Below are 23,040 nucleotides of genomic sequence, written 5' to 3'. Positions count from 1 at the left end.
GGCACAGTGTTCCAAACTCACAGCAGGGCGACGCGGTCCGGTCCGCAACCAGCAGGAGACGGCATTTCCCAGCCGCCGGCACCAAACCCCTCTGTACAGCCACCCGTCGTCCCTCCCGGGCCGGCGGTGAACAGCGTCACAAGCTGGGGCCAGAGCCGCGGGACGATCTCGTCGGTAAATCCAGTCACCGGGCAGGTAGAGATACCGGGAAAACGCGGACCGAGTCAGCGCAACCTGCAGAACACGCCACCTTCGAAATGTAGCCGGATAGTGGACAGGATATCGACGCGGGGCTCAAGGGCTGGCGGAGCCGAGGGCTTACACGTCTGCCCCGATCGCCATCTTGGCTCCTCCCCTCCAATAACTGTTTTTAACTGAAAAAGTTAAGCACATACCTAAAGGGCCCAGAAAGGACCCATTTGAATGTCCATTGCTTATATCTTTACAAAACGTAAGCAGTATGGTTTAAAAAGAACACATCCCTGAACAGAGAGGCTGTATACAATTTAATTTCCACTGCATTTCCACTGCACAGTAACTCCAGGAATGGTGCACTACCCCACCCAGGGAAAACAATGTTGTTCAAAGAAAGACGAGAAAACAAAAGTAGCGTTTGACGGCAAACTCTGTAAAGTGCCGCTAATGTGTTTGGATGTGAATCAAACCAATCTGCCCACTTGCTTTATTTAGAAATGTTTTCACATTTTGAACCTTTTATTTCTCTCCGTCCCAAGGCTGCACTTTGTAGTGGAAAAATGTCTGAATAAAACCCCGCCCTTGTGTCTAATTATCGTCCTATATCTTTAAATAAACAAGATTGTAAATTATATGCTGAAATACCGGCCACTAGATTAGCCCCTATATTAGATTCTATTATACATGTAGATCAATCTGGTTTTATGAAGAATAGCTATTCTGTAAATAATACAAGAACTTTGTTACATATTATTGAGCAAGGTTCTACTTTAAACTTACCTTCAGGAATTATGGCATTAGATGCTGAAGAAGCTTTTGATAAACTTCATTGGCAATTTTTATTTCATACCTTATCATCATTTAATTTTGGTAACACTTTTATCCGCATGATTTCAGCTCTATATTTTGCTCCTACTGCTTGTTTATTTATTAATGGCCAAGTTTCGAATCAATTCTCCCTTTTTAGAGGTACAAGACAAGGGTATCCCCTTGTTTCCAATTGGTATTGAACCTTTTCTTACTTCTATAGGAAATTGTGATAATATTAAAGGAATCAATATTAAGGATATTCTAATTAAAACCTTAGCTTATGCTGATGATGTGCGTTTATTTATCAGTGATCCCATATCCTCATTCACATCCTTATTAGAGATTATAGCAAAGTATTCTACAGTTTCTGGATACAAATTAAACATTAACAAAACTGAATTTTTTCCCAAGGCTGCACTTTGTAGTGGAAAAATGTCTGAATAAAACCCCGCCCTTGTGTCTAATTATCGTCCTATATCTTTAAATAAACAAGATTGTAAATTATATGCTGAAATACTGGCCACTAGATTAGCCCCTATATTAGATTCTATTATACATCTAGATCAATCTGGTTTTATGAAGAATAGCTATTCTGTAAATAATACAAGAACTTTGTTACATATTATTGAGCAAGGTTCTACTTTAAACTTACCTTCAGGAATTATGGCATTAGATGCTGAAAAAGCTTTTGATAAACTTCATTGGCAATTTTTATTTCCTACCTTATCATCATTTAATTTTGGTAACACTTTTATCCGCATGATTTCAGCTCTATATTTTGCTCCTACTGCTTGTTTATTTATTAATGGCCAAGTTTCGAATCAATTCTCCCTTTTTAGAGGTACAAGACAAGGGTATCCCCTTGTTTCCAATTGGTATTGAACCTTTTCTTACTTCTATAAGAAATTGTGATAATATTAAAGGAATCAATATTAAGGATATTCTAATTAAAACCTTAGCTTATGCTGATGATGTGCGTTTATTTATCAGTGATCCCATATCCTCATTCACATCCTTATTAGAGATTATAGCAAAGTATTCTACAGTTTCTGGATACAAATTAAACATTAACAAAACTGAATTTTTTTCCCTTAAACATTTATTGTACTCCTGATATGATTCCCATGAATGAAATCATTTGGCAAAAGAATAAATAAAAATATCTTGGTATTTTATTCTCTTCATCCATAAAATCAACAATAACTTTAAACTGTAATTATATCTTAGATTATATTAAAGACAAAACATCCAAATGGTCATCATTACATCTTTCATGGTGGGGTAGAATGGATTCTATGAAAATGACTATTGCTCCTAAAATCTTTAACATCCTTGCAATGATTCCTACTCAATTTTCATTAAATAAACTTCTCTCCAAATTTCTTTGAAACAACAAGTCACCTCGTATTAGTTATAAAAAATTAAAAATGCTTAAATGTAATGCTGGGTTTGGTATCCTTGACTTTTTTCTTTATCATAAATTTTTTATTTGAAACAAAGTTCTATATGGTTCAATCATTCATTTTTAAATAATCCCCCTACTTGTCTCCATGTTGAAAAATCATTGTAAATCCATTTCCATTACCCACTCTGTTAACTATGTCTAACAAATCATATTTTTTCATAAATCTGTCATTCTTAAATCCACTAAAATGATTTTTAATGATCTTGATTAATTTTTTCTATTTCCCATGTATAATACTGAAGACTTGTCATTATGGTATAGCAATGTTATTACATTGACTAGGAATATCAGTTGCTGGTATTCATGGATTAAGGCTGGTATGTTTTATCTTAAAGATGTCTATTCCAACAATACATTCATATCATTTGAGGATTTGCAAATAAGTTGGTTTATCTCAATCTGATCTTATTAAATACGAATATATATGTAATTCGATTTTAGATTCTTTTCCTCAGGCTATTCCACCTAATGTTAAAGCTGGCTTATCAATTTATATCCAAACTATATCAGCGTTATCTCATGGTGTTTCCATTTTATATTAAAAATTCTCTAATTCTCTAGGAAGCAACATAAATATGACTTCAGCATTTTAGAATAATGAACTCTCACTTTCCTTGTATATTGATACATGGGAAAATATTTGGCTTAGTAATATATCTGGATGGTTACCTGTCTCACATTATCAAACCAATTTATATATTTTATTCAATTGTTTATGGACTCCATAAACTTGGACTTTGTTCCAAGCTAAACTTCTTCAATATGCAACGTGTTGGCATTGTAAATTACATCCTGGTTTGTTACAAGATATGCTTTTTGATTGCCCTCTAGTGTTTAAATTCTGGAATGAAGTTTGGATTATTATCAAAAAGATATTACAGATTCATGAGGATATATCATACAAAATGTTAATATGCAAATCTGTTATTTTGTCGCAGGACTTAAATGATCTTGAATTAAACTTTTTTAGTTCCTAATTTCAGCTGCGTTAAAATCCATTACTTTCGGTTGGAAGGATGTTTCGATATTATCAGTTCATGCTTGGTGGTCATGGGTTATTTTTACAAGAAGAGGTGCTCAGTTATCCTTATCTGGGATTAATCATTATTCTAACTCCTATCACTCATTCTGGATACCTGTTGATGTTTACTTATCATCTTAATGGTATATTTATAGCTTGTTTTTCTTTTTACTGTTCTTATATTACATTAATTAATATGATATAGTAGCTCTATTTACAGCTCATGCATTAGTTGTTTTAGATGTTACCCTCTCCCTCCTTCCCTTTTTATTTTCTCTATGAATACGAATAGTTTCATATCTATTGTAATGAATATGATGATTTTTGTATTTTTATATATTGTAATAGATATTTTCGCTTAATAATATTTTTTCTGTATTGTCTGTGTTTACTGTCTTAAGAAAATTCACTAACATATTTAGAACTCAAGATGACATTTCCAGCAAAAGTGTTTTTCTTATTTGGATCCATTTCAAAGAGGAACAAATAAGCAAAAGGAGGAAAGAGAGGGTGAGAACCCTTTCTTGAAGTCATGTTTTCAGTAAGAGAGGAGGAGCTACGCAGAAAGAGAGAGAATAAGAGGAAGAAAGACAGGGGGGGGAGGCAGCTGCCAGCGGCAGAGCTGTAGTGGACTCTGTCCTGGTCTTCTCTGGGCAGAAAGGAAGAGACAGAGTCCTTCTCACTCTGTGCCTGCCAAGAGTGCCGAGCCTTATTTGTAGATCTTGGCTACTTCTGCCGTCCTGGGACGTGTGTTTAAAATTTAATAAGCAGGGGAAGGGAATATAGTAGATTAAAGAAGTAGTGGCATGCTGTGCCATGACATGCCGATCCCGCCCACTTTGACCACTGCTGCAAACAAATTTGGATACTATTTAATCAAGGAAGCATGGCACTCGGATTGGAATAATCGCTGTTCGCCGACACTTCCATCTCGCCTCCCTTCTGCTGCTGTTTGACCTGCACCACTGGTGCATTCCAACACTGGATGCCACTTGCTGCTTATCATGCATTTGTATTTAAACTTGCATCTGTTAGGGTAGCAAGTCACTTTGTTTAATTTCCAGCACGCTCCCTTTGGAGCCTGCCTATTCACTTCTACCACCCCTCCTGGAGTCAAACAAATTTTAAAAAAGATTGGTATGGTAAAAGAAGGCCATGTGCTATATTAGTCGATTGCATGAATATGCTCCAGGTCATTCACTTCAGCCAAAGTTCATTGTCGATTTCACCTGACTATTTCCACAGTGTCAAACTCCTCCATGCCCAAGAGTGTTCGTCATAGTGGAGCCAGGCTAAACCCTCAAACCAAATGCTAGCAGTCTTAATGACATCAAAATATTTCCAGAGCACCACTCTGTACACAGTTAGTACTGGCAAAAAATGTGAATGCAGCCGTCAGGTGCCAATATTGGTAGGGACCTTAGGCAAATTGGACAATTCAATTTCTTCTGCCTTTGAACACTTTTCCATTTAGTCTCCCGGGCAGCAGCATACAATCACCCTAGTATTCGTTTGCCCATATTTTTCTCTTCTTTAGTAGACAACAATAAGTGGCCTCCCATGTTCTCTCTCATCATTATGAAGAGCAAGACTTCATCCTCCATCAAAGTACTCACGCTGGCATGGTGAGGTGGGGTGTGGGGGAGGGAGTGCTGTGGAAATATTTTTCTTGACCTCTGGTTGGGCCCAGCTCACCCAATCAATCCTAGGGAACGCACTGACATCTCGCCCCTTTCAACATTGCTCTGGTTTTAAACCTCCTGTACTACCATCGGCTCCCCATTATCCTCCACACCGACTTCACTTTCTCCATCTGAACTGATGAAGTCTTCCCTTCATCCTGGTGCACTAGGAATTACCCCTAGGAGTCCCACCACACACTCTATATTCATTCAAACTCATCCGCAGACCTCTCCCTGTCCAACCATACCGCCATTCATGCATGCCCCATGACTAAATGTCCACCCTCTGTGTATCTGAAGTCATCTTACTTATGTTCGGGCCCTCTCCTCCAGACCACCACCTCACCCCTCTCACTTTCTACTGTACTGTTTCCAGTCTGCATGCCGCCCGTCATAGATATGTCTCCAACTGATGCTCACTCCTGCCATGTAAGAAAGCATCACTGGGTTCTCAGTCTCTGTATGACTCTCCCTGCATTACCCCCTCTTGCCACCAAGCTGCATGGCCTTATCACCAGGGAATGCCAGGGAGTGACTCCCCCCAATTTGCTTCACTTCCTGAAGCATCACCGCTGGATCTCTACTCCACAACCCTAAGCCTCTCGCCATGGACCTCCCAGCCCCACCCACTATGCCCCACCATATCCTTTACCAAGCCTTGAGCCCTCATAACCACTGACCTGGCATGCAGCCCTGTGATACTCCACCACCATGGCTTTTACTCCTTTCCTGTGGCCATCACTATCTCCTCAAAAACGGTCAACAAGCTCCCGGCTACAACTGCGTTCCTAGATTGCCATAACCCCAACGTGTGAATTCTGCCCTTTCAAAACACCTGAAATCTTTTTGACGGATGCATGCCTGTAGAACCCGAATCCGGGAAAATACGTTTTGAGCTGTGGACCGCCTCTCTTCTGCAAGGGGCCACCCACTGGTCTGCTCCAACGTGGGCTGCCACCATAAGCCCACTGTGTCTCAGGGCAGTTTCCTGTTTTTCAAGTAACACCACTTGCCAAACCTGCTGCCCTATCACCCATTATCTGCTAATTCAAGCCCTATGATGGCAAACAATATTGAATATTACATTAAAAGCTGAAATGGAGAAATAAATGTGAGATTTGATTTGATTTAAAATGTATAGAGCACAGCAATTACCCAAAGGCATCACCATCTGGAAAAAGTACACTAGTACTCCAGAATTAGAAAATAACTACAAGGAGAATAGCCAGATCTTAAGAGCCTTCCTATTGGGCAAGATCTGAGGTCTGGCCCTAATGTTTTGTGGAAGGGTATTCCAAAGTTTGCTCATGGCCATAGAAAACGCCCTGTCGCCCCATTTTTTTCTTTTTGTTCTTGATACCTTGAGCTGTAGTTGAAGCGATGAACGAAGGAGTCTGCTTGGGGAATACCTGCCAAACATGGTTTTAATCTTGGTGGAAATGGGAGATGAAAAGCCTTACCATACAGAGAGATTTACAACTGATGTGCTTATTAATTGTGAGCCAGTTGTGAGATAGCAATACATTTCACTTTCTCAGGTGGCTCTTTGGAGGATGGGGGATCTGGGCAATTGGCAACTTTGCCCATGTCTTAAAATGTCTCTGGACACTGGATGAATGCTCTGTGCACTGCTGGGTCACGGGACTGCCCACATTTGACATCCCCTCCTTTGACCACTGGTGGAGAAAGGGTGGTCCCCAAAGTGGCCTTTCCAGTTCCCAACGCACTGCAAGTGACATAACCCCCATAACTGGGGGACCCCCAACTGCCCTTCTAGGGTTGGCTACCAACAGGTCAACTACTTTTTAATTAAACATATTTGTGTCCTTTTTCCCATTTTAATGTTTATCAATAGCCTTTAAAATTAAAAAAATAATGTTCTAACACAACCTTTTCTATTCTTGTTGTTTGCCCACATTACTATCCATTATTAGTTTGGTGCACCCGTCCGTTAACATGAAGTAAGCACCCACCATATAAGCAATGTTTACTACATGTTGAATGTATTGCTAAAATAAAGCTCTATCAATCCCTACCTGTGTAACTTTTATGAGACATACACTTACATATGTAGTTAAGTAATACATATTTTAGTACAACATTGCTGTCGTATCTTTTTTATGATGTTACCAAATCATATATGAACATATGTTGCATTTCAAATTACTTGAAATTAATTGGCAAAGATACATTGCCCTTCTTGGGCTTCTTTTTAGCTTAGACTTACTTCATTCCTTTATTTCTATCTCTTCATCTATGATTTTCAACATTCTTTGGTCTTTACATTTATTGAGTTTGATATACAAGAAAGTATTATGTTAAGCCAATGTTGCCAGCATTCAAATCAAACTGCATGTTTACATCCTGTATGTGAAAAAGATAAATGAAACCATGTTGTTATAAAAAAATACATTTATTTTGTGAGAGAATTCCCTCTTGTAATAAATTGGATTATATGTACATTATGTTTGAAAAAACAATAATAAACAAATATAGCTAACAGTTATGTACTGCTAAATCGTGCCTCCTGTATTGATTTGTACATAGTTACTCCTCCCGAAGGGGCTTTTCGACCTCCACCAGCTGTTGTAGCTCAGGCACCTCAAAGAATTAAAAGGGGGAGACAGAGTTGAGTGGTTTGGGCATAGGTGCAAACATCTGTTAGGGAGGTGTAAGGAGAGATTAGATAGGTGAAGTGGGTGTTTGGGAGGTGCTGAGTTGGGTGTGGTACTTTGGAATGGCTGTGCATGGTGAGGTGAACAAGTGTGTTCTGTTAGCTTCAGGTGTGGTGGTGGTGGTGGTTTGGGATGGGTATTGGGTGCAGGTGGGTTTGTGGTTTTGGGTGCGTGGTTGGTTGTGCGTATGAGTGGATGTTTAGGTGAGGGTGTTTTTTTGGGTGTTTGCTTGGGTGAGGAACTGGTTTTGACTAGATACTTGGTAGAGGGTTTGGGTGTTGTTATAAATGGGAGTTTGAGTATGGGTGAGTCTGTCTGTGTGTAGCTGGGATCTGTTGGGATTTGTGGTGGGTATATGGGTGTATGCGAGTCTTTGTGTTGGATTGCTCTGTAGTATTGGTGGTGCTTTGTGTTGTGTTGGTGGCTTTTGCTTTGTGTTTGTGCACACGTTTTGTTTGGTGGATGGTTGATGCTGTGGGTGAGTGTTTGTGTTTGCGCTTTGCTCTGTGTGTGTAGGGGTGTGTGGGTAAATTGTTGGGGTCTGAAGTTGGGATTGTTTGGAAAGAGACTAGAGAGGGAATGGTAGGTGGAGGATGGGTTTGGGAAGAGGAAGGGTCCAGAGATGAAGGGGCAGGTGGTGTTGGGTGGCAGGCAGGGCTGTCTGAGGAGGCTCTGTTCCGGCCCAAGCCTCTCTGTATTGCAGACACAGCATAGTGTATGCCATCCAGGAATGCTACTAACTGAGTGAGTTGTTGGCTTATTCCTTGAATGGCACACAACAGTGCAGTCTGCCCTACCGAGAGGCCACGCAACAGATCAACAGCCTCCTCAGAGAGAACTGCTGGGTGGACAGGGGGAGGACCTGAGGTGCCTGGGGCGAATGAGACCCCAGCCTTTTTAGGGGTTGGGTGTTGGCCTACACTAGGGGGAGCAGAGGGGAGGTTGTTGATGGATCTGGTGGTGGTGGTGGACAAGGGAGTAAGTCCCACAGGTGGTCTAGGGTCTACCATAATTTGGGGCTGGTCCAATAGGGAGCCCTCTGATTCTGAAGATGTTGTAGCCTCCTCTCCAGCCCCGTCACCATCCGAGCCGCTGGGTCCTTCAGTTTCAGTACTTGTACCTTCAAACTCCCAGCGGATGTCCTGTTCTCCAACTTCTTGGCCAATGTCTCTTTCGTTTGCTCGGGAGAATGCTTACAAGAGAAAGAAAATTACTTTACTTTACTGTAGCACTGTTTTCCTCAGGTAGTTCAGTGCACTTTTCAATATTCATGAAATTTGATGAAGATGTGTTACTCTGACACAAATTAGATGAAGACTCTGATCCTCATATTGCATTAAAAACATTGTACCATGGCTCTTGTATTGTGCCAGAAAGAATATCATGTATTATGGTTGTGAGGCAGTGTACTTTCCTTAGAAATAACATTTGAAATATAAACAAAACATGTCTATACTTCAAATACGCACCTAAGGTAGAATCTACAAGGCCAGAGGTCATGTAGCATATTTAGTGTGTAAACATGTTTGACTACTTTATAAATCCTAATAATTAATTTCATTTAGTGTAGGCCTAGCGCTCCCATACACTAACACTGACTTACTTAATTCATCATAATGATGGCTCATTTCAGTTTTGAAAATGCAAGAGGGATGCTTGTTCCACTTTTTTTTATTATAACGTTACATTCTCTGTAAACCCAAAAAATAATTTTAATTTAAAAATTAGAAAATATCATCTATATATCAGTTTTTTTAATGCACTGCATAAACGTTTAGGGGTCTCCAAGGGACTTTTCCGCTGCACCAGGGGTGTGATTTTCAGACACCCTGGAAAGTATATATATGAGAGACTGTATAGAATAGGGGTTGGTTGCTGAGAGGAGTAGAGTATGCCACCAGGATGGGTGGGGTGGACATGGTACTTTGCCTTTCAAATGACAATGAACAATCCACATACAAAAGAAGCTTACACCAGGCGTCCTTTGAGTAAGATGTCATTAGAAAGGCAGGACACACACCTCAGAACGAGAAGAGAACTCCTAAAACGGGTTTTCTTTGGCCTAAGGTACATTTTATCTACCAGTTGGCAGCCACTCTGTATATAAATGGCATCCTCTAAATATAAAAACACATCACTAGTGGTCCAGTGACAACCACAAGGATTAGCCATGCTGTCTGAAATCTAGAAAGAAAAATTGACCTGATTACTACCTTCACTCAAGAACCCCATCATATCCCCAAGGGTCACCTGATGGACCTCATGTATGACCTACAGGGACAACAAAAGTGTCCATAGCAAAAGACTGAGGACAAATATGATTCTATTGCTACTTTTACAACTTTAAGCCTGTTCTGAAGGCAGGCTAGATAAAATTGGACACACACTAACTTCCCTGGCATCTGTACGTCACTGGTTCCTATCTCAGCAGGTTTCATCCCCTTTGCCAAGATATTGGCTTGGTTCGGGCCCACCGCAAGAGTCCAGGAGAAGCAAGGGCGTTCAAGTGCGGTCATTGACTACCCGTTGGGTGGGATGCACTGTTATTCCTGCCTCCGCTAAAAGTGAATCCTGGACTTGACAGCTGAAACGGTCTTGGGGACCCAAGGGGAACCTGGGATTGTATTTAGAGCAGGAAATGGGCATGTCAAACATTGAGGATTTCCCTGTACCCCACTATCCACTAGGATTTAATACAGAATTCGCCACGCAGCACCTACCTGGGTTAAAGTACATTCTGGGACTGGCAGTTCATACGAACGGCGAGCTGGTGAGCGGACAAAGAAGGGGGCGGAGCGGGGTCCATCCACTGGGTAACTTGCATGGCATTTAAATGCAGGTGAAAATATGCCTCCTGACTGATATGGCGTCTGAAGAAGGCCGTCCAGGCCGAAATGCATTATGCTGCTGAACAATTAAAGGTGCCGCCAAAGATTTCCCTGTGGGACCTCTGCTCTTTCATTGTGGGGGAGATTGCTTTGATATATTTTATTTTTTCCCTCTCTCTTTCAGGGTGTGGATTTGTCTAATAATCTGTGTTTCATTAGTATTGAGTACTAGCGGTTGATTAACCCCCATTTGATGAATTTCCTTCACGTTTTCTTTTAAAGTTAGTCTAGGACTAATTGTTTTTCATATTATATTGTACTCAGGTCCTATTGACTGTGATTGGGTTAGTCCATTAATTTGTAATGAAGAAATCAACGCAGCGCCTGTCCAAGGGCGAAGAAACCGCAGCAGCCCGAGTTCAGTGCACTGTGTCTCTGAATTCCGAGACCACAGAACTGACTCCGACGCAGGCCCTGCTGTGCAGCTTAAAGAATCGACATATCTTTGGATCATGACTGAAGAAATCAATGCAGTGCCTGTTTTCCGCCACCACATCGGACTCTAGCGCGTCCAGATTTCCATGCCTCGCACTTGTGCACAAAGTTCTCACCCCATTACCTGCAGACCAGAACTGTCTTAGATTTTTATGCATCGCTACCCCTTACAGTCCAGATTCGACGCAACACTTCTCTAGCGTTTAGCAGAATGGACGCATTACCTCCCCAGAAACTGAGACTCAGAAACTGATGCATCACTGTGTCTTCCAACGCTTCCCTCCTCCGCGGCTGTTGTTCCTTGTGGATGTTGATGCATCTAAAGGTACTCTGTGTAAAATCACCACATCCATATAGTTCTACGGACAGAATTGCTAAAACCTTTCAAAAGTGATATTTTGAGTTCTGTATGTTTGATTTTTGCCATTTTGTTCTTGTTTGATTTAGATAAAGATTGTTTATTTTTCTAATCTGGTACGGTGTCCATTTGTAGTGTTTCCACTGTGTTACTGAGTGTGTTGTGTACAAATAGTTTACGCATTGCCTCTGAGAAAGGTCTGACTGCTTGTGCCAATTTACCAAGGGGGTGAGAAGGGGTTATTTTAACTGTGTAAAAAAAATCCTTACCCGGACTAGAAGAAATGGTCCTTATTTGGACAGGGTGCCTACCACTGCCAACTGGAGACCCCTATTTCTAACACTGGTGGTCAGCGGTGAGGATTAGTGTTTTTGTACTTGACATACAGTGATTGGTGTACACTACTGCATAGTGCAAACCACTGCACGACCTCATACTGCTTTTTGATTTTTACAATTTTTGTGTCAACCATTACATTTATCCACAAATCATGTCTCTGTCTGATGAGCCAGCAAGTAATTTTGCAGATTTGCTGTTTGAGATTGAGAGGTTGTAGTCGTACGCAGTGTCTCTGCTTAAACAGTTCTGCAAGGATTTTGAATGGCAAGTTAGAAGCTCTGCTAGGAAGGAGGAGCTACAACAGGCGCTGAGGGCCTGGTTGGCATCAAGAGAAGCTGGGGAGGCTGAGAATCAGAATGAGGATTTGAAGGTACGGAGCCCGCAAGGGCATTTTGCAGCTCAGGGTCTGCCTGTGAAAGCATCTTCCAGGATTGAAAGCAGTGTGACATCCAGGAGTCTGTCCCCAGAGAAGCTGGAGGACAGACAACAGGCCAGAGAGCGTGAGCCAGCTCAGGTTGGAAAGCAAAACATTTGCAATGGAGCACAAGAAACAAGAGAAGTAGAAAACCCTGGCTCTGGAGGAAAATAACTTGCTTTTGGCTCATGAATTAAGTTTGAAGGAACTGGACATCAAGGCCAAGCAGGGGGAGTCCAGTACAAATGATGGCAGCTTGCAGCCAGTGCAGTCTCGGTGGAAGGTGCACATTCCTAAGAATCTGGTAAATGATTATAAAAGGAGGGATGACGTACATGCTTTGTTTTTGGCATATGAGGCAGCACTCCACATAAATCAAGTCCCTGAAATACACTGCGGGGAGGCAGCTCTGTGGAAACACATTGAGATAGAGGGGATGGACACTTTGACAGCCCAAGTGCCAGTCATGGGTCTCACCTACACTGTCATGAAGGATGTCTTGATCACCTGGTATGTTCTCACCTCAGAGCAGTGAAAGTCAAAGTTTAGATCTTTTAAGAAAACTGATTCTCATACTTGGCTGGGATGTGTTGATCATTTCTACAGAGCACTGGATGGTTGGTTAAAGGACAGCCAGGCAACTGACTATCATGGGTTGTATAATTTGATTTAATGGAACACTTGTATAGTCTTTGCTTTCCAGAGTTGTGCTAGTATGATTGCCAGCAAGCTGACTTACCTCAGAAAGCTTGCTCAGGAGGCAGACCGCTGGATGAGTACCAGGGTGCACAGCGGGTATGTGGGAGAGTCCGCCAATGGGGGGGCGGGGTCCCCAGCAAAAGAGTGAAAGGGACAAGGGTAAACAGAGGGAGTTCTCTATCTAGTTCCCAGGGTAAGGATTCTCGTCCTGCATGTGAGAAGAAGCCTTGGATCTCTGCAGGGAAGCCAGCAGAGAGGGCTTCACGCAATTGTTATGCATGTGGTCAGGAGGGTCACATGAGGGGGACACTGGCACCCGCTAGTGTGCAGTCACAGGGGTTGGCCAGTGTAGTGTTTGGGGGAGGAGTTGGTTACAGGATAAGGGTGGGATTCAGCTAAGATAACCCTTGTCTCACTAGGGGACAGCGAGATGGTCCAGAGGCACCTTGTGCCAAAAAACAGTAGGAAATAGTGAGTGGGTGACCATCAATGGACAGAGGGTGGAGGTTCTGAGAGAAACAGGAGCCAGTGTGACTACGGTAAGGTGTCACCTGGTTCCTGAAGAGCAGGTGGTCCCCAATATGTTTCACGAAGTAATTGCAGTGGACAACTCAGATATTGAGTATGTGGTGGCGCAGGTTCCCATTGAATGGGAGGGGGATCTCAGGTTCCTTGAGGGTAGCTGTGAGCATCCATGCCTGTTGAATGGTTACTGGGTAATGACCCTGAGGATTCCCTTTGGGGTGAGGTGGAACACTGCTCACAATTGGAGAAGGTGGGGTTCGCTGAGTGGTGCTGTGTGACCACTCTGTCTATGGCAGCCAGTAAGGGTTATCAGAAGGACCTGGGGCCTAAAAGAGTGGCCCAGGTGCCTGCCAGAAAGATGAGGGACAGGGGGGCGCAGGAACTCCACCCCTGAAGTTCCCATGGTCTGGGAGGACGCCGACCCTGAGGGGGCCACCCTGGAGCCTACAGGGTAGCAAATAGCCAAACTGGAAGACATGCCCGAGTTGACCAATTGGCAGCAATAAGGGGGTCCCACCAGGGCGGAATTCTTAAGGGAGCAGAAAAAATGGCCTACTGTTGAAGGTCTGCTGTAGACGGATTCAGACCAGGCAGCCGGCAAGGAGTATGGATCACAATAGATTTACTGGAAGAATGGGTTCCTGTATAATGAGCCTAAGGTTGCTGAGCCTGGGGCAGCCCATAAGCTGGTAGTGCCCTATTGCTTCAGAACCTTCCTACTGGGTCTGGCTCATGATGTGCCTTTTGCAGGACATTTGGGGCAGGGCAAGACCTTGTCACCCACTTTTTTGGCCCCAAATGTGAAGGCACTCTGATACACATTGCAGGTCATGTCAAGCATACCAGGCAAGTGAAAAGAGTAGAGGGAGATGCAATGCTCTGCTCCAGTGAGCACCCCTTTTGTGGGGGTGGGCATCAACATTGTGGGGTCTCTGGACCCCTAGACAGCCATTGGCAACAGGTTTATCCTGGTCTTTGTCGACCATGCCACTCGGTACAAAAAGGCTATCTCTCTGAGAACAATGACTGCTCCTGTGGTGGGCCAGTCATTGTTGGGGCTCTTTTCCCACATGGGTTTCTCCAAAGAGGTGATATCCAACTGGGGTGCCAACTTCATATCCACATATATAAAGTCTCTGTGGGAGTATTGTGGGGTGACCTATAAGCTCACTACTCCTTTCAACCTGCAAGGTAATGAGCATGATTATGGGTCTATCAGACTCCTCCATGAGGCGTAAGTGGGTAGTCTTCTTGCCATGGCGCCCGCCATACACCAAAGCAGCGGCAAGAACTGAACCTGGCTGCCCCTTCGGGTTCCTACATTCAGGATTACTGGAGGGGGGGGGGGTGTTTGGCAGCGGGGAGCAGGAGCTTTAAGTTCGCCATCCCCCAACGGAAAGTATGGATACCTGCCTTGGCCTTCGCAGGTGCTGATCCTAGTCCTTAGAATTGGGGAGGGGCACAAGCTCATCCCTCTTTGAAATAGTAGGTATTTCCTCCAGGAAGTGTGAAATGACTAGTAGGAGGGAACAATGCAGGCAAAGCGACACGTTTAAAAAGTGCATGCTCCTCCATACACGGAGGGAAGAGGTGAAAGAGTTGCTTCCACCACTCACCACTCTTGACCGGGGGGCAACATGGAGGACGTTGCGGACGGGCTGCCCAGTAACACCAGGAACAGTGTTTTCTATTGGAACTATGATGAGGCTTACTGGGCGGATACCATAACTGTTTCTTACTTACTGCGGAGCCCGAGCAACCTTGGCCGATGCCTGGTGGAGCTGTCCTATGCAGCTAAAGAGGAGTTTGGCTCTGGTTCATCCCCTCAGCCGTCACCTAACCAGCCGGACATCTGACATTGATTTTCTGCGTCTCACTGCTGTGTTTCCTTCCCTCCCCTGCCTCCTACCAGCTCCACTAGTCCATCTCGAGACTCTAGACTTTTGGTCCCTTCCTGAACTCGTAACCGAATGTTTCTTTATGTAAGCGCTAGACCTAGTTTTTGGGCCGATGCCCGGTGGAGCTACCTGATAGCTATAGAGGAGATGGCCGCCCTTGCCGTCACCTACCCAGTCGGATTTTGGGCAGACTTTTCTTCGACTCGCCTTCGCATTCTATCTCCCACCCCTTTACCCTACCCCTTTCCCCCTCTATGCTCCATTTTCTCATCCCCTTCTTAATGTTCTTCCGTTGAGACCTAGCTATTTGGCCGATGCCTGGTGGAGCTACCTGATAGCTATAGAGGAGATAGGGTGTGGACTTCCCCCACTGCCGTCACCTACCCAGATGGACTTTGGGCAGACTCTCCCACGTCTCTCCATCCTATTTCCCTCCCACCCCTTTACCCTAGCCCCTCTGCCTTCTAAGCTCCTTTTACCTCATCTTCACGCTCTTGAAATGTTTTTCTAGTAACTGATGTAGTTTTGTAACTTTGTGGAACCTTATGTAAAGTGCTCTGATATCTCCGGGTGTAGCCAGCGCTATATAAAACTCAAATAAATAAATAAAAAATAAATAAATAAAAATGCCTTCTCTTTGGTTACAGGGATGTACCACAGAAGGGATGTAGATTTAGCCCCTTTGAGTTGCTGTATGGGCATCCTGTGAGGGGACCTCTTAGTCTGGTGAAAGAAGGCTGGGAGAAAGCTCCTAGTAAGCCTCTCCAGTATGTATCTATCGACATGCTGGCCTTCAAATAACAGACTGCGCACGTCAGGAAACTCGCTCAGGTGAACCTAAAAGACAGCCAAGAAGATATGAAACAATGGTATGACCAGAACACCACTCTGGTTGAGTTTCAGACTGGCAAGAAAGTGTGGCTCAAGGCCCCAGTGGAGCTGCGTACCAAGTGGACTGGACCTTTTGAGGAGGTAGAGTGCAAGAGTGATGTCACCTATTTGGTGAACTTGCAGACTCCAGGGAACCCTTTGAGGGTCGTACATGTGAACTCCCTCAAACCGCACTTTGAGAGATCTGAAGTGATTATGCTCCTGGCTACAAATGATGGAAAGGAGGAGGGGGAGTGAGGCTCTTCTAGACCGCTGTCTGCCAAGGAGCAAGATGGGTCTGTGGAGGATGTTAACTTCTACCCCATAATGACCCTAGAACAGCAGAGTGAATGCCGCCTGCTACTATTCTCCTTGACCCCAGGAGTCGCTCAATGGTGTATCCATGATGTGGATACTGAGGTGAGTCCACCTGTAAAGCACAAAATGTACAGGTTGACTGGCAGAGTCTAAGTCAGCTTCAAGGAAGAAGTTTCCAAGATGCTAGCACTAGGGGTGACAGAGCCCTCCAACAGACCCATGGGCCAGCCCAGTGGTCTTGGTACCAAAGGCTGCTTTACCGTGTGCCACACCTGAATTGCGGTTCTGTTTGGCCAACTGTGAGCTCAACGCCATCATTAAGACTGACGTGCACCCTATCCCCAGACCTGATGAGCTCACAGTTCAGCTGGGAGCTGTCAAGTTCCTCAGTATGTTTGACTTAACATCTGGGTACTGGCAGACTGCCTTGACCGAGGGGTCATCGTTCTCATAGACGGAGGGGCACTTCCTGTTCCTTGTCATGCACGTTGGTTTGAAGAACGCCCCTGCCACCTTACAGAGGTTGGTCAACCACATTTTGGCTGGGCTGGAGGATTGCAGTGCTGCCTACCTGGATGACGTTGCAGGGTTCAGTTCCAGTTGGGAGGATCACTTGCACCACCTCTGGGAAGAGTTGGAGGCTCTGCAGAAAATAGGTCTTACTATCAAGACCAGTAGGTGCCAGATAAGGCAGGGGTCTGTGGTTTACTTGGGGTACAAGGTAGGTGCCCCTAAAACCAAAGATTGACACAGTTCTGGCTTGGGAGCCCCCCCCAAGACCCTGACTGAGGTAAGAGCCTTTTTAGGTCTCACCAGTTACAATAAGAGATTTGTCAAGGGGTCATCATTGTTGCTTTCTTGACTGAGCTGACTTCTAGGAAGCAGCCCAAGAAGTGATCTGCGCTGTGGCTTGTCAGACCGCGTTTGATACCCCGAAGGCAGCTATGTGCACGGTGCCCTTTCTTAAGGCGCCCTGCTTCTACAAGGTGCCCTGCTTGCTTGTGCAAACAAACACTTCAGACCATGGTGGGGGGGGGGGGGGGCGGAGTTCTAGCATAGCTAACGAAAAGGGCCTAGACCAAACTGTAGCCTTCATTAGCAGGAGGTTACTTACCCATGAACAGAGGTGGAGCACAACTGATAGAGTAGATTTTGCTTTGGTCTGGGCACTAAAGAAGCTAAGGCCCCACTTGTTTGGGACTCACTTCTGGGTTTAGACAGACCATAGACCCCTCAGATGTTTGATGCAGATGAGGGGTGAGAACCCAAAACTGTTGAGGTGGTCCATCTCCCTACAGGGAACGGACTTTACGGTGGGACACCCCCCTGGTACAGAACAAGCCGATGCTGATGGTCTGTCCAAATTCTTCTGCCTTAGTGATGAGAACTCCGAGGAGGTTGAGGTGTTCTCCCTACTTTTAGCTGGATTTAGACCTGGCATTCTTTGCATGGTTTCCCCTGTCTTTTTGCCTCTACCTCCTGTATTTTAGATAGTGTGCTGGACTTAATTTTTGTTGGGCTATGTTCTCTGAATATTTTACCACTGCTGGTCAGTGCTAAAGCGCATGTGCTCCTTGTGTAAATTGAGATTCTGATTGGTTATCCAGGGTTGGCACATCTGATTTACTGGTAAGTCCCTAGTAAAGTGCACTGTGTGTGCCCAGTGAAAGAAAATCATATACTACTAGTGGGCTTGCAGCACTGGTTGTGCTATCCACATGAGTAGCCCTTTAAACTTGTCGCAGTCCTGCCATTGCAGTGCCTGTGAGTGCAGTTTTAAACTGCCATGTCAACCTGGCAAGTGCACCCGTTTGCCAGGCCGTAACCTTTCTTTTTTCTACATGTAAGGTACCCTTAAGGTAGGCCAAAGGTATCCCCATTGGCCGGGTGCAATGGATGTGAAAGGTAGGACAGGTACTGGTGCGCTTTACATGTCTTGATAGTGAAATACTGCCAATTGTGTTTTTCACTTTTGCAAGGCCTGTCTCTCCCATCGGTTATCATTGGAGCAGCATTGTAACATTTTACAAGTGTAACTTTTAATTGAGCTAGATTAGTGGGAGGAGTGGTCACTGACATCTGAATAAGGCTGTGCTGTCTCCACCCCCTTGGAGTGTGTCTGGAGCCAAGGTAGGAACTTGTGAACAACAAAGACTTCTCTTTTAAGTATGCCTACTTTAAAGACCAAAAGGGGTATAATAATGGACCTGTAACCCCACATTTTTTAAAAACGTCTAGATCAAGAGGAGACTATGCCACGGAGAAAAGCTGTAAGGAGGAGTACTGCCCCTTTGCTGTGTTGCTTTGCTTGGTTGGGCTGCAGTTGCTGTGTCAGCTTTGGAGAGGAAAAGGTCTGGATTTTGCTTTGCATGATGCTTGAGATGTTTCTCAAAAGGGCACATGTGTGGTTGCCTTCTGTTAAAAAGCCTTAGAGCCATCAAATACTTCCCCCTGTAGCTACCTGAACTCCACTGCTGGGAGTTTTGACCTGTTGATCAGACATCCAGTTCTGGGCCCTTTGAGGTGGTTCCTGCTGTAAAAATCTACCAAAGACTTGAAAGTCGACGAATCATCCTTGCAGCGCCTGTTTTTCCGGCACAGTACCACTATCCGGGAGAGGTTTTCATGCACTGCTGGCGTGTAGCCGAAAAAATCGATGCAGAGCCTGCCCGCGGCTGAAGAAGCTGCTGCAGCAAGAGTTCAGCCCACTGTGTCTCCGAAGTTCGAGACCATCGCACAGACACTGGCGTAGGCCCTGCTGTACGACTGAAAGAATTGACATATCGTTGGATCGCGGCTGAAGAAATCGACGCAGTGCCTGTTTGCTGCTGCTGCATCAACCTCCAGCACATCCAGATTCCAAAGTTCCCACTGCTTCACCCGCAGACCAGAACCGTCTTGGATTTCGGCTCATCGCCTACCCTTACAGTCTGTATTCAACGCCACAAGTCTCCTGCACACAGCGTCAGGGCCAAATGCTTTTCGATTAGGAATCTCGGTTTGAAAACCAGGCTTGCAGACATTGAACAGGAGGCTGCACAGAAAACAACAGCGACCACAGAGGTTGTTTGAGGTGTTGACGGTCGTAGGGGCACTGTTGGTTCAGCTCACCAAGACCCAGGGGCTTCGGGTGCAGAGGTGTCCTTTGACGTCGGATTCTTCTTACCCGTCACAGTAAGCTTTTAGATTCAGTCTTCAGACATCATTGCGGAACCAGGAGGGGCCAGGCAATGCTGGATTTGGATTAGTGATCACTCAGGAACCTTTTCTGGATTGGTGGGCCCCCGGAACACAGGTCAGAGGCATTGTGTGCAGAGTGGTCATGGATCACGGAACAGGAGGGCACCAGAGTCCTTGTTGTTGTTGTCTTTGTGGACAGAGCCGCTGTCCTCTAGAGTTCTGCTCTTCTTCAGAGGTAAGTAGTCTTCCCAGGGCTTGAAGAGGTCACTGAGTGCTGGACAGGCATAGTTTCTTTGCAGGACTTTCGAGGGCTACAGAGAGGGCAGTAGGGCTGGGGCCAAGTCAGAAGGTGTCTTCAGTCTTCTTCTGCACAGCATCTTTTTCGTCCTGTTTCTGCTTTAGTTGGCAGGAACTCGTTTCCAGGTCTGGGGAGCCACCTAAATACTAAATGTGGGTGCGTTTTAGGGTAGTACCAGATAGGGTCAATGGGCCCCTTACCTGGGGTGACTATATCCTCAATTATGCCACTCTCCTGTCGGAAAGCGTGTTGTCCTAGCCCTGATTGGAGGGTCTCTCCGTCTTCAATATGGCAGCGACTGAAAATATGTGCTTTGCCTCACCTCCCCCACCTTAGGGGTGGAGTTGGCAGAGGTGGGCACACCTCTTATTCTTCCTAGGTTTTAGGTGGGGGTATAAACTGGGGACTGCCGTCTACTGCTAGCAGCAGAGGCTGGCAGTCGCATTAGATAGGCGGCGGGCCTTTGAAGCTTCCTTCTCGAGCACTATGGTGGAGGAGGTGTGCCATCTCTTCCATGGATGTGCATTGTTTCTGGTCCCAGAGAGCAGAGGCTCTCGACCCCGGGGTCCAGAAACATGTCTGGTGGTGGCAGGCTGCCTATAGCCATTCAGTGACCACTCCAGGTTTGGTATGTTTTATGGGGCACTGCAGAGGTGCCCTCTCAGTACATGGTTCAATAAATCCCACATTGCCATCAGTGTGGGTTTATTGATAGGTGTAAGTGTGGGTTTATTGATAGGTGTAGTTTGGTACCAAACACTCCTGGTTTCAGAGAAGCCATCATGGTGCTGCAGAACTCGAGTTGTCGAGTTTCCAGCTCATTTACTCTCTATGGATTCCCTGGCAATTACAATATCTGAGAATGGACTTAAATATTGTAGGGGCATATCTGCTCATGCAGATAAGGCCACACATGTGGTATAGTGCACCCTGCCTTAGGCCTGGAAGGCCTGCTAGAATGGTGGCTTACCTATACCTTAGACAGTGCAAGTTGGCATGGCACACAGGCAGTGTGCATTGTCCAATTTGTCATTTGGTCTGCACCAGGCTATGCAAGTTGCAGTGGCAGTCTCAAGGCCTAGGTGAGGGGTTCCTAGGGGACCCTCTTCAGTACCAATGCCCTAGACACTCAGATCATTTACTAGGGATCTACAGGGAGCCTAAATTGCCAATTGTGGAAGAGTTTTGGATAAGAAGCACTGGCACAGGTGACCTGGTTGGCAGGTATCCTCTGCACTACAATCAAAACCATGTCAAATACAAGGCAAAAAGTGAGGGCTAACCATGTCAAAAGAGGCCCTTTCTCAGACCTTACTAGAATGAAGGGTTCCTACCTGGACAGGGTGCATACCACTGCCAACTAGAGAACCCCATTTCTAACAGTAGACTTTAAAAACAATTGCCTAAAAAGTGTAAACAACAGCACATTGGGAAAGAGGCAAATAGTCTAACTACTAAAGGTGCACTGCTGCCGGAATTGACTTTATATCATCTTCAAATTATCACAATTAGTAAAGTTATATCAGTATAGATGAAGAGAAAATCAGTATTTGAAGTTGGTTCCATTTAAACTGTACATGTGCACTAAAATAGAAGCCCCTCTTCTAACACATCTCATAAAGCGTCAATGTTGGCTTAGTGTGACTAATAAGTCACTTGCTACACAACCTTATACTCATAACTCACATTTACATGCTTGAAGGCAATAACAGAAGTATTCTACATCACACTTCCATGTACATTTTATATTCACACTAGTGTATAAAACCGGTTTGTAAAAATCTCATAATGTGCCCTGAAAGGAACAAGGCCACGATCGGAGTGTTAACTTACACTATACTATAACTGACAATGAATTACTACTTAGAACATAATAAGCAACACATGCATAGACATGTATTATAACTGAATCCTATAAAGCAATTTATGATTGACAGTACAAGTGTCAGTACAAGCACAGCGCATGTGCAATTGGTACAGTACTGGTTTTCAAAAGATATGTACATTCATCAAAAAGGGGACAAATAATGAGATAATATAATGTAATCAAGACAATGCTACCCAATTCTCTTGTATAAGAAAATCGCAATAAATATATGCCAACAAGCATAGTAATACGTTAATGTGGGAATGTAGGCCTCTGTTTGACAATATTGTTGTTACAAATGTGAATTAATTTCTAAAACAAGCTTTTCTTTTAAAGATTATCCTCCACTTATGAAATTTGAAAACAGGGAAGTGGGCAGTCTAAAATTTAGCAAATGACAGATGTTGCAGCTTTGTTAAAAATTATTTGTATCTGCAAAGCTTTTCTAATCTTTCATAAGTCATAAGAGATTTGTCTTAAACATTAATACAGTTGTGAGCAGGTGCATGTAATTGAATATATTATGTAATACTGACCATACAGCATCACACACATTACACCTCTCATTTTCTAAAGGTAGACTGTTGTAGTTGTGGCTTGAGTAGCAATACTTATTTTGATCCTCAAAAAAAGATTATTAATCATTCAACACCATGAAAACAACCTTAGACGTACCCCCTTGTTGCTTCTCCATGGCCCTCAGCTCCTCATCAAGCTGTGGGTAGGCCACTGCCAAAACGCGGGCCATTAATGGGGTCAGGGTGCGCCGCACCCGTTTACGCTCCCTGGAGGACTTTCCAAGCTGGACCTCAGCTGTTATTTTGGTCCAGCGGCGCAGGTCCTCCCACCGCTTCCGGCAGTGCAGACTACGCCGCTCATGGACCCCCAGGGCCTGCAATTTCCTTGCAGTGGCCAGCCAGATTTTCTTTTTTTGATGGGGGCTGACCTACACACAGCACAAAAACAAGAAAAACAAAAAACATAAGTAAATCTCTCCAATTAAATATACCAAAAGAAAAATGCAGGATGCATCCAATATTTACCATGACTTAATAAGGATGCATTCTAAATAAAAATTCTAATTCTATTTCTTATTAATAAG

General features: G+C 44.3%; 1 protein-coding gene across 1 annotated transcript in view; it reads right to left on the bottom strand.

Moving 5' to 3' along the window:
• Positions 1-7,567: 7,567 nt before the first annotated feature.
• The window catches only part of LOC147716857 (uncharacterized), a 159,707-nt gene continuing 144,234 nt past the window's right edge, over positions 7,568-23,040 (bottom strand). Inside the window, exons 5-6 of the mRNA XM_086923768.1 lie at positions 22,614-22,884; positions 7,568-9,040 (exon numbers count right to left, since the gene is read on the bottom strand). Of these exons, the coding sequence (XP_086779894.1) occupies positions 8,130-9,040; positions 22,614-22,884 (1,182 nt within the window). The 3' untranslated portion in view covers positions 7,568-8,129. The remainder of the gene's footprint in view (positions 9,041-22,613; positions 22,885-23,040) is intronic.

The sequence above is a fragment of the Lissotriton vulgaris genome, chromosome 5 (genome assembly GCF_964263255.1).
Source record: "Lissotriton vulgaris chromosome 5, aLisVul1.2, whole genome shotgun sequence".
NCBI lineage: Eukaryota > Metazoa > Chordata > Amphibia > Caudata > Salamandridae > Lissotriton > Lissotriton vulgaris.
The sequence above is the reverse complement of the archived record's forward strand: the minus strand, read 5'-3'. Positions and strand labels throughout refer to the sequence as shown.